This window comes from Cyprinodon tularosa, unplaced genomic scaffold, assembly GCF_016077235.1.
Source record: "Cyprinodon tularosa strain WSP-4 unplaced genomic scaffold, ASM1607723v1 ctg222, whole genome shotgun sequence".
Taxonomy (NCBI): Eukaryota; Metazoa; Chordata; class Actinopteri; order Cyprinodontiformes; family Cyprinodontidae; genus Cyprinodon; species Cyprinodon tularosa.
Window position 1 is genome coordinate 274,510 of NW_024038830.1, and position 12,681 is coordinate 287,190.

A 12,681-nucleotide genomic window follows, 5' to 3' on the forward strand; every position below is an offset into this window, starting at 1 on the left:
AACATGGCGGACACTATGAAAATTCGCCCGGCGGCTCCATCACATTTCAAGTAAGATGCTTGGATGCATTTAGGCTTTAAAAACAAAGGTAAAAACGAAATTGATATGATGCACGTAATTTGAAAAAGGGGAAATATAAATTTGAATGTTTTCATTTCACAGCCAGTTAGCCACTGGTAAGGGCTGTATCCTTTTCCTACAGCTTTCAGTGAAAATATCGCGATGCATCGCAATATTTCAAGTATCGTGATGCATCATGATAGAATCGCATTGTGGCATGTGAATCGTGAATCGAATCGAATCATGACTTCTTTGCCAATACCCACCCCTAATATATATATATATATATATATATATATATATATATATATATATATATATATATATATATATATATATATATATATATATATATATATATATATATATATATAGATATAGATATGAATAGATAGACCCTAAACATATGAATATAGTAACAGCCATCTGGTGTAAATCACACTATATCTATGTTAGAAAGTCTGAGTCAAAGTCCACACCAAAGTTCAATGGAAACAGAACTAAAATGTAATTTTATAGACAGTTAATCCAATCTCAATGAGAAGGAATGCTTTTGCAAATAAAATTTCAGTTCTTATATATGGATATCTCGTAGAGGTATAACCTAAAAGGTATACAGCTCCCGTTGCAATAAAAAAAAAATGCAAACTTAGTCTTTGATTTTGCCAAGCCCTTGTTTAAAGTGTACATTTTAGCTAAGCAAACAGCTTACAACAAATGACGATTCTTTGGCAACATCTTGGTCAAGGCGGAATTGCAGTGGAAGTTTACTACATGCAGTTTTTTTAAAGATCAAAATGATCAAAGAATCAAAAGTTGGAAGATGGAAAAGATTAGGGAATCTTCATAAAGAGGCTTGGTGTAAACAATTGTAAAAAATTGTAAAAAAAAAAAAAAACAACTTACAATCTTCCAGTGCATTTTTCTGCAAAACCTTATTAACAGCTATTTTAAGACAGCTCACTGAAATGCTTTTAGACAGCAGTCATGCATTATGCGTATTATATCATTATGAAAGTGGACTAAAATGCAGGCAAGGATAGTGATTATTTAATATGAAAACCTTTGTATCAAAATGGAATATAAGATAAAAAGGCAGAACCAAAACAAAGAAATTAAAAATCTGCCAAAAAAAAAAATAGGTACATGCAAAATCACATTCAAGATCTACCAAGGTTAGACATATAATAAAAAGCTGATGTGGTATCTGGTAAATAAAGCTAGGTGTGTAAAAAAAACATAAAACTCGCAAAACATGAAATCAAAACACAAATATATAAAATCCCAATAATTTACTTCTTATTAAAATCACAGAAATAAAAAGCCATGAGTCGAGCCATGAGCCGTGAGCTTAAAGTGGGACTTGTGTCAAAGACAGGATGTCTGTTTTTATGGGTTTTTCTGTCCGAAATCATTCAGTTATTCCTCGTTCGGATGTTGTTGGATACTGTGGAGTCTTTGACTAGGGTTTCTGCTGTCCATGGATATCTGTGTGTTGGCTGTATAGGAGCAGGCCTCACCCCTTGATAACTTTCTCATGTGCTCCATGATGAACCTCCTGAACTTCCTTGTGGCAAAAAAATACACCACAGGATCCAGGATGCAGTTAAGGCCCATAAGAACCCAGGTGATCTGATGTGCATCGTTTAGTGCCTGCCGTGTTTTCTGGCCCCATGTCACATGGCCCCAGCCCTCTGTTATCTGCAGCACAGCCAGGGTCCAGGGGCCCTGGACTATGTGGTGAGGCACAAAGCATAACACAAACACCCCCACCACTGCTATGAGCATCCGCAAAGCCTTCCTCTTCACCCCTCTGGTCTTTCTGGGCTTTTTACATGAAGACGCTGTTGATCTGTTGGACTTGATTGTCTCAGAGTACAACTCTGACTGTGGTGCACTTTTGTAAATCAAGGCTCGGGCAATGAGGAAGTTGCATATCACAACAAGAAAAAATACAATAAAAAACATCCCAATTATTAAGAAATGCGTCACTGCAATATTCCTTTTTTCATCATTTGTTCCATTATGGTATCCCTCAAAGCATCGAGTTTTGTTTTTGGTATTGTCTTCATTTATACCTCTAAATGTCAAGTAGGGCATGGACATAGATATGATAGAGGCCCATATTAGGGTACACACAATGATCCCGCGGCACCTGTGGTCTGAAGAGGCTGCGTCAAGAGGGCGAGTGACCGCCCAGTACCGGTTAAGACTGATTGCTCCAAGGAAGAGGATGCTTCCATAGGTGTTGATGAAAAAAAATGATCCTGTCACCCTGCACATGAAGTCATTGAAGATCCAGTCCCCCTCATGTCGGTAATAGCTAATCCAGAAGGGGAGTGCAGACACAAAAAGCAGATCAGCGATGGTCAAGTTGGTCATGTAGATGCGGATTTCTCCCATAGCCCTCGCTTCACGGAGGCGCCACAGGACAAACAGCACATAAAGGTTAGAGAAGAAGCCCAAAACGAAGAAGATGCTGTACATGACAGAAAAAAGCACATAGCGAAACTCTGAATCCAGAAAGGTCCTGTTTACAGCAGAGATTCCTTCAGACGTGTTGGTGAAGTTTGCCATTATGTCTACCTGAGGGAGATGAAAATAATAATTAATATAATGTCCAACCACCACATAAAGACTTCAACAGACTTTGATTAGGATGTGAAAGTAAAATAGGTCAACAGGTTCTGTATAAGCTTGGAGGAGAGTTGCTAAAGTGTTTTTACATATCAGAAAGCAATGAATTGTTACCTGATGGATAACAAAGATGAAAAAATATGTTCTTGGTGAACAAAGTGCAAGGTATAAAGGGGGAGGGGTAGCACTGAGGCTAGCTGTACTCAGTGCCTACAACAACCATTAGTTTTCTACAGGTAGAATAACTTTTCTCTTCATCTAAAATCTCTACAAAAGTAGTAAAATGGCAGAGCTCAGTCTGTCTTAGAACTAGAGGGACCAGACGTCCCTGATTTACGGGAACAGTCCCCGTTTTCGACCACCTGTCCCCGGCTAAAGCTTTTCCCCGGAAATGTCCCCAATTTTACCGTTTTATGAATGAAGGGGGAAATGTTGCAAGTAAACTGTTATTATGGTATTATGGTACGCCCAAATATTTTCTTTTTGTTGTGGATTTTTGTAACAGGGATAACTAGGATCATACAATCTTTACATTTACATCCTATCAAAATAATAACAGCTTATTTAAAAAAAAAAAAAGCACAGCTATATCTATGTACACATGAATAGAAAATCAGCTTTAGGATTGTGAAAATATATTCCTATTAGGTTTCACTATAACTTTATTAAAGGACACATTATTTTTATGCTCGCCCTAAGAGCTTATTTTTCATTTATCGATATGTGTAATGACAAAACATGTATTTTTGGTGTCGCTGCTTCAAGCTGCTCATGAGAATGATCCAGATTTATAGATGTGTTTTAATGGTTGTAATTTAATCTGAATATAAAAATCTAACATACACTATATTGCCAAAAGTATTTGCTCACCCATCCAAATTATTGGAATCAGGTGTTCCAATCACTTCCATGGCCACAGGTGTATAAATTCAAGCACCTAGGCATGCAGACTGTTTTTACAAACATTTGTGAAAGAATGGGTCGCTCTCAGGAGCTCAGTGAATTCCAGCGTGGAACTGTGATAGGATGCCACCTGTGCAACAAATCCAGTCGTGAAATTTCCTCGCTCCTAAATATTCCACAGTCAACTGTCAGCTGTATTATAAGAAAATGGAAGTATTTGGGAACGACAGCAACTCAGCCACGAAGTGGTAGGCCACGTAAACTGACGGAGCGGGGTCAGCGGATGCTGACGCGCATAGTGCGAAGAGGTCGCCAACTTTCTGCAGAGTCAATCACTACAGACCTCCAAACTTCATGTGGCCTTCAGATTAGCTCAAGAACAGTGCGCAGAGAGCTTCATGGAATGGGTTTCCATGGTCGAGCAGCTGCATCCAAGCCATACATCACCAAGTGCAATGCAAAGCGTCGGATGCGGTGGTGTAAAGCACGCCGCCACTGGACTCTAGAGCAGTGGAGACGCGTTCTCTGGAGTGACGAATCGCGCTTCTCCATCTGGCAATCTGATGGACGGGTCTGGGTTTGGCGGTTGCCAGGAGAACGGTACTTGTCTGACTGCATTGTGCCAAGTGTAAAGTTTGGTGGAGGGGGGATTATGGTGTGGGGTTGTTTTTCAGGAGCTGGGCTTGGCCCCTTAGTTCCAGTGAAAGGAACTCTGAATGCTTCAGCATACCAAGACATTTTGGACAATTCCATGCTCCCAACTTTGTGGGAACAGTTTGGAGCTGGCCCCTTCCTCTTCCAACATGACTGTGCACCAGTGCACAAAGCAAGGTCCATAAAGACATGGATGACAGAGTCTGGTGTGGATGAACTTGACTGGCCTGCACAGAGTCCCGACCTCAACCCGATAGAACACCTTTGGGATGAATTAGAGCGGAGACTGAGAGCCAGGCCTTCTCGTCCAACATCAGTGTGCGACCTCATAAATGCGCTTCTGGAAGAATGGTCAAAAATTCCCATAAACACACTCCTAAACCTTGTGGACAGCCTTCCCAGAAGAGTTGAAGCTGTTCTAGCTGCAAAGGGTGGACCGACGTCATATTGAACCCTATGGATTAGGAACGGGATGTCACTTAAGCTCATATGTGAGTCAAGGCAGGTGAGCAAATACTTTTGGCAATATAGTGTAACTTTTTTAATGGCGACACAGATATTAATACAGGCTGGAGGCTACCCAATGCACTGCAGCTGTCCAGGATGCAGTATAAACAACTGGAGGCCATTTCATTTTATAGTTATCATTGTGTTGAAAAAAATATGTTTTTAAATTTATCTATGAGCTGGAAAAGTCCCAATTAGATTGCAGAAATCTGGTCACCTTTCTTAGAACACAGTGATTTCCTTCAAGACTGAGAATGATTGTTTTCTATTTTCGGCTACTTTATATCCCCAATGAAATTTAAAATAATATAAAATAAAGGTATTAATATGTTGAGAATATAAAAGAGGTCTGATTCTTGAGAAACGGGTGAAATTTTGTCTGAGTGGTGTTGCCATATGAGGGCGTTATAAGAAGGGGAAGGGCCCGGAGCAGATCTGACTACCCAAGCAGATCTGTAACCTACACCGGAGGTCCAAAAGCAAACCAGCACACTTCACAAGAATCTCCACACATAAAAATCCATACACTGGAGTTACAACCATCTTGCCTAGATCAAACAACTGTTTAACTGTGGATAACTTATTTCATTAATTAAGGGGTTGCTCATAATTTTCATTAAACAAGTGTACAAAGCAGCTTTTGTGTCACTCATTTTCTTATGCATACCTTTTAAGCACTCTCTTTTGTTTTGTTTTTTTATTAATGGAAAAATACTGAAAGACAGGTTACAAACAAAAACCACCCTGTCTTCCACATTGACTTTAGAAAATGTCTCCATTCAAACTCCAGAATAAACTGAAACAATATTTGGTTATGATCAAGAGATTATCCAAATGTGAATATTTTATGATCCTGGTGTGTTGTGATGAAAAACCTGCTGATGCTGACACACCTCACTGGAGTTAAACCTTTAATGTAAAAGGTCTTAATTTATTACCAGAGAACACAGTAAGCTATCCACAGTAGGTGTATGTACCTAATTTGGGATTGTGCTAAACTCTTGATTGTCTCATGTATTTACACTGGAGGAAGCTACAGGTTCCAGCATGAAAAAGGCTTTATCTTGCCTGAATGGTTAAGATAACCTTTCAGGGGAGTGGCAGCCTAGTGGTTAGGACATTGTGCTTGGAATCCAGAGGTTATGAGTTCAAGCTTGAACATTGTGCAGCTCCCCGGTTGCTGCACAATGGCAACCCTCTGTTCCCCAAGGAGATATGTTAAATGCAGAGAATAAATTTCGTTGTTCTGTAATTGTGTAAGTGTAATGACAATAAAAAGCTGGGGGAAAAGATGAATTCTCATGGTATTTGGAGATTCACATCACACATGGCAATCTAACTTATCCTTCTTCCACTTTGACCTTTTAAGACCGGCCCAAAACAGGTTGGCCAATCACATTGCGATGATATGGTTTAAGGCAAATATATGGTTGAGACAAAAGCAAGAGCTGCCGAGCCAAAAGCAGAGCCAAAATGAAAATGGCAGCGCAGGAGCACGTCTATGTCGGAATCAACAATTTTATCTTTGAAAGAGGAGACGCAAATCTGTTTCAAGGGTTACTTGAGGTTTCTCATAACGTCCATTTCCATTTGTTAATGTGATTGATTAAAACCAGACTTTTGCAGGCGGCACAAGACATTGCTTCACCCTATCAGATGGGAAGGTAAATGTCCCTGCCTTTCCAGAACAGATTTGATCGGAGCAGATCCCGACAATGTGTAAGGGGAGTGGTGACCTAGTGGTTAGGGCATAGAGCTGGGAATCCTGAGGTTCTGAGTTTGAGCCCCACTCCTACAGACTCCCACTCTGGGTTCCTGAGCAAGACCCTTAACCCCACACTGCTCCCCGGGCGCCCCACGATGGCAGCCCACTGCTTCCCAATGTGATGGGTTAAATGTAGAGGTAAATTTCTCCAATGTGAGATCAATAAAATTCAATTATTATTATCAACTAAACCTAAGTGCTAAACATTAAATCAATCTGGCTTACCAGGTAAGATTTATCTGTTTGCAAAGTAAGTTCTTGCTTAGTAAAGGATTCACACCTAATGGAAAAAGATCTGGGCTATTGGTATTCAATACACCTCAGCAACAATTTATTAAAGTTTTAGGAACAGTTGTCTGACGTCTGATGATGTCACTATAAGGAGCTTATCTGAGCACAGCTTTGGGACGTGTGGCAAGCAAATAAACAAAGTCTAGAAGCTTCAGCAAAATAGGATCATTCAAGGCAGGTTTATAGAAGTGCAAAACAAGATCAGAACCTTCCAAGTAAGGTGTTCTCATTTCTAATTGTCTACCTTTCCAGTATAATTAGCTGTGTAGAGAATCCCTCTACAGATCAATGACTGCGAGATTTAGGATTCACTATGTCCCTAAAATTAACCCAGCTTAAACAAGCCACAAAGCTGATCCATCGACAATGAAATCGTGTCAGTGTGGTCCAGCCTTAACAGTTTTCCCCTTCCCTTTTTTTAGCCTTGCAAATTCTGGTGAAGATTCTCAGTCATGCATATCAAAGTCATTCCAAAAAAGTTTTAAAAAAATACTGGACACTGTTTCCAAGCTTGGAGACGTTTCGCTTCCCATCCAGGAAGATTTTTCAAAAAACAAATTTAATTGAAAAAGGTTCCTGGATGGGAAGCGAAACATCCTCAAACTTGGAAAGAACGTTGTTGTTGTTGTTTTGGATAGCCTTACAAATGCTCCTCCTAGAATTTAAAATTATAATCACATCTATCACCAGAACAGAAGTCCATCTTTTGTTCTGCTGATAGATGTCTTTCCTTTTTTCAACTACAATAAAAGACTGGATGAGGAGGTCTAATTTACACTTGGGACTGAAATGTTTATACTGTTACATCATGAGGAATATGAGATTTCTAGAAAGCACAAACTCATTAAAAGCAATGCATTAGTGCATTAGTGCTTTACTGACAGTAGGCACACTTTTTTCTCCTTTCTCTTGATGACTAAACTACCCACACCATGAGGCCCATTTTCTAACACTTTCCTGCCTGAGTTAACACTTTGACTATTTTTTTTTTTTTTACAATTATTAGTTTACTGGAAAGGAACCACAGGAAATGTATAATTTAAATGTCAAAACAATTATACCTTAAAACAGGTTGCAGGTATAATTGATCTTGAAGCAGAATATGTTAGTTCGCTATCATTTCATATTGAACAAAAAACAAAACATCATCCAACTTCTATAGGTGTTTGCCAGGGTCCCAGGGAGCCTTGCCTTGCAGTTTAGGGGATAAAGGCTTAAAGCAAGCTTGACAGGTTGCAAGTCTATCCCAAGTTTCCTTATGCTCATCTTGCTCGCTGCAAGCCTGTTTTTCTTTTGCTAAAAAAACAAAAACCATTTAATTTATGCAGCTATTGTAATTTATGCAGCTATTTTTATGAAAACAAGGGGTTATTGTGACAAGGTAATCATTCATGTATGTTTTCTATAAGAAAAAAAACTTTGAATTACTAAAATAAAGAGCAAATTAGAAAAGGTTTGAAACGGTTTGTTTTGTTAACAAAATCAGTGTTTCTGGAGTTCTCTTGAAGACCTTGTTTGACTGCAGTAGCATCTGTAAGGAAACAAAAATTACTGCCCTTTAATTTCTTACAACCCTTGCATGAAGCTGTTACATAGCTTAAGTTGTCCTTTAGTGAAAAGCTTCCTAGAAACACAAAGGACCGCTTCCGCAGAGCCCCCCTCCAGCTGTTGTTAAAATGGAGCCTAGGCAGAAGTTGTTTCTCAGTTCCCTTCTACCTCCAGTTGCTATGCTATTTCAGACATTTTTGTTTTTACACCTACTTATTACTTAATTACTTAATTCATGTCTGTATCTGGTTCATGATTTTATTATTTTGCCTTTGTTATTTTTGAGAAATTGACTTATACCGCCATTCCAATGCACCAAAATGCAAATGATAAATAAAAAATTCTCCTAAGCTTTCCTGAATGCATATTTATTGCAGAGGAAAATCACGTTTGTCATGGTGAATTTCAAATATTTCTTAATTATAGGTGCTTGTGACATTTCCATGAACATATCTTCAATATTTACAGATTGCAAAATGGAGCCTAGGCGGAAGTTCAATTGAAGAAACTCATTCCTTTCCTACATCCACCTGCGACACAGCCAATCAGCTTTGAACCACAGCTCCATGAAAGCCAATCGGCATCCAAAGTTTATCTTAAAAGGCCTCCGATACGCACTTGTCTGCTCCTGTGCGTAGGCGGTGGATGCGCTGTGACTTCAATCGGATGACACCGTTTCAACCCACCTCCAGCAGCCCCTCCTCCACCTTCGTAGCTAAAGCTTTATCAGAGTGTCATTCCTCCCAGACTATTACAGCGTTCTCTGTCTCATCTTAACCGGTCCGGCAGAAGACCGCCAGTTGAGCCTGGTTCTGCCAGAGGTTTTTTCCCAATGGGGAGTTTTTCCTCTCCACTGTCGCTTCATGCTTGCTCATCATGGACAGGTTCTCTCAACCTTTGTTATCCAACATGACTTCCATCTTCCAGGTCCCTGAGTGAAGCTCTAGTATCAGCTCACTGACAGGCCACTGGATCTCCCCATAAAGCTCAGCATACCGTCTCGCTAACAGCAGTCTACAGACTGACCAACTTCATCTATCTCCACTCCACCACCAGTTTCAGGCCTGGGGGGAAAATTAATTGCTATGTTTCCTGCCGAGGTTTGAGAGCCAGAGACAAAGTAATTGTATCAATACATTTCTCCTAATTGTCTCTTTGTGTGTGTTTTTCAGATTGAACTCTATAATGTTCCTTCTCCCAACAGGCCTAGTAAGTGCCTGCTACTAGTTGCATGGTTTCCTGATCTGATCAAGAATTACTAACCTCATTTCCTATTAGCGCAATATGAGCCTTACCAATTCTAAGGACCAAAGATGCTAAAGATTATATACACTGATTTCCGTTTCAGTTGAAAATGCAGAAAAAACAGAAACACAAAAAATTTCTTTTAGGGTTTCCTGTTTAATTAATTCGCAGTAGCCTCATATTCTTGGTGCATTAAATAAAAAAAGACTTTGTTGGGCAAAGTCCACTAATAAAAAAATAAAGTTGCCTTAAATGACCCGTGTGGCCAATTCAGATAAGAACCTTTTTCAAACTCCAAAATCTCTAAAAATGCTTTTTCTGTGGTTGCTTTACAGTCGATTAATGTAAAAGAAAAACGTGTAAAAGTGTTAACTCAGGCAGAAGGATGGTTGAAAACAGGCCTCGCAGTGTGGTTAGTTTAGTCATCAAGAGAAAGGAGAAAAAAGTGTGCCTAAGGTCGGTAATGCACTAATACATTGCTTGTGATGAGTTTGTGGTTTCTATCATATCTACCTCATAATGTAACAGTATAAATATTTAAAATCCCAAGTGTAAATCAGACCTCTTCGTCCAGTCTTCTATTGTAGTTGAAAATAGGATAGCCAGATAAATATAAATATAAATACTAATTTATAAGATATTCGTAGGTTTTCAAAGTTCATTCACTGTTACAAAGGTTTGGACTCCTAATAAAGTTTGATGAGTTCTAATGCTTAATCAGGAAACATCAAATATAGAGAAAGCCTGGTACGACTAAAGAAGCCTTTCACTGGTTCGTCTAGGACTAAATGTGTGGCTTATGAAGAATTATTTTAGGTACGATTTAGTTATAAATGTAAGTAAAACCATCATAGATTTGACTTTTTTTTTTTTATTAATCTCATTTCTAGTGAGAGTTTAATAATTTCATACCTCTTTTTTTGGTTGTCTACGAGGGTAGTAATAATATGACTGGCCTATGTGGGAATTGACCCTTAAACTTATATATGAATCACTGTTTCTGGTTTATGCTTCATAGGCAGATAAAGAAACAAAGTAGGACTTCTAAGACTGACTTTGTTTTTATGGTTCAAGGATAAATGTTGCAGAGGGTTTTTTTTTTTTAAGAATCATCCATCCTTTTCTCTGTAGGCAAATTGATTAGAACAACAGGTCAGCCTAAAACCTTGATCAGACAGCAACAGATAAGCCAAATGCTGCAGCCCACCTTCTCACTCCTGCTTAGAAAGTGGGAGACATCAGCCCAGTTCTAAAGTCCATCCATTGGCTCATTATATGTATCGAATGCACTTGAAATGCTCCTTAATCATTTAATGGCTTAGCTCTGAAATACCTTGCAGCTTTCTTGTTGTTGTAGGAAAGGCACGTTTATTTGCAAAACAATTTTCGTGCCCTGATTATATCAACCTTTCAGAAAATTGTGGCGGAAGTCCACATCATCCAAAAACCAATAGCCGACAGTGATGCAGCATTCCTTTCATGCACTTTTATTCCTGGACATGTTTTGACAAGTTTGCACAGATCATAATACGCCGAGTTCTTTTACATGGAAATTTAAGGGAAACATATTATTGAATGATCTTCTCTACAAATCAGAAAATAGAAAATTCCTTTTCTAATTTCTAGATATATATATGAATAAAAATACATTCAGTCTTAGACAGTTTGCTAATTTGTAAAGGGGATCATCAGTCCTATTATTACCACTGTCATAGATGACCAAAAAAGAGGTGTGAAATGATTTAAGTCTCACTAGAATTCAGACTTATAAACAAAAGTCAAACTATGATGGTTTTACTTACATTAATAACTAAATCGTACCTAAAATGATTCTTCATAAGCCACACTTTTTTTTTTTACTTTGTTCTCATTGTTTGTTTTTGTTTTTTCTTGCTTTGTATTTTAAGCAGTCCAACTTTTTTTCTGGCTTTATTATGCTGCTGCAGTGCACTTTGAACTGTTCCTGAAGTTTGCTATATTACTAAACTTCCCCTGACCATATGCATATGGTCCATATGAATCCATGCATTATAAATTGGCCATATTCAATTTTAAAAAGTCCGTTTACTTAGTCTCTAAGATCAGAAAATTATTTGGTTGATTTGGTGGACAGAAACAGTAAACTTTGCAGCATGCCACTAAAAACCCATAAAAAACCTAACTTGATTACATCGTTATTCATTTTTGAGAAATTGTAACCAAAATGCTAAACTCCTCCATAGATAACCACAAGAAATTATTCATTTTGCTTAGCTCTCTTGTCACAGCTTTCATTGCTCTACTTTAACGCGTCTTACTATTGCGTAATTTTGCGTAAAAGTAACAGTAATTTATTTGTTCAATGAAAACCTATTGACTTAGCGTGACCTTAATCCTTAAGCTACCAATTTGAAACTGATACAGAGTAAAAGAAAGTAAACTAACCGTTCAGCTTGTCTCGGGATGACTGAGTGATCCTTTCCACGGCTGAGTCCGGGGTGTGTCTGAGTGCGTAAACGCGCTGTGTAGGCTTTAGAGGAGGAAACTCCTGTCTGAGGCAAGACGCGTGTCATTTTATAACTTTCATATCACTTTGTAGCTCTAGGCCTCCATAAACTATAAAGACGCCCGGGGTGTTGCAATCCTGGAAATAATTATCTAGCTTTTCATTCCTGCTTCTCAAGAAGTTACGTATTTCTTCCTCTAAGAAAATGAACAGAACAACTGTGATAAGATATCTTCTAAAGCATTGCAATCCATATGCAAATCATACACTTAAAACAAAAACATGTTATTGATTGTTAATCTTAAGATATAATACAGATAGAAATGAAATATCATCCCAAAAGATCGGTGGGAAAACGATTCTTTTCTATAACTCTCACACCCACTAAACTTTTAATTTAGCTCAGTGTAATTACTAATTGATTACATTTTACAATGTAGGCCTAATGAATGACTTTTTGAGTTTGTCACTCACAGTTCAAGATTTTTTTTTTTTTTTTTTGGAAAATGTTTTTAAGTGGTAGGTGTTGGAGAGGTTCTTCTTCACATAACTCCTTTTCTTCTTGCTTTTTTAAAAAATTGTATTT

General features: G+C 38.3%; 1 protein-coding gene across 2 annotated transcripts; it reads right to left on the reverse strand.

The window, feature by feature from the left end:
• Window positions 1-953: 953 nt before the first annotated feature.
• Window positions 954-12,145, reverse strand: ptafr (platelet-activating factor receptor). Of its 2 annotated transcripts, none has more exons than XM_038286207.1 (2): window positions 12,035-12,145; window positions 954-2,642 (listed from the first exon to the last, which is right to left on the reverse strand). In XM_038286207.1, exon 2 carries the CDS (start codon window positions 2,635-2,637, stop codon window positions 1,480-1,482), a length of 1,158 nt encoding a protein of 385 aa, XP_038142135.1. In that variant the 5' UTR covers window positions 2,638-2,642; window positions 12,035-12,145; the 3' UTR covers window positions 954-1,479. The 2 variants fall into 2 exon arrangements, with proteins under 2 accessions (XP_038142135.1, XP_038142134.1); XM_038286206.1 differs by having other exon boundaries at window positions 954-2,646; window positions 12,035-12,144.
• Between the last annotated feature and the right edge of the window lie 536 nt (window positions 12,146-12,681).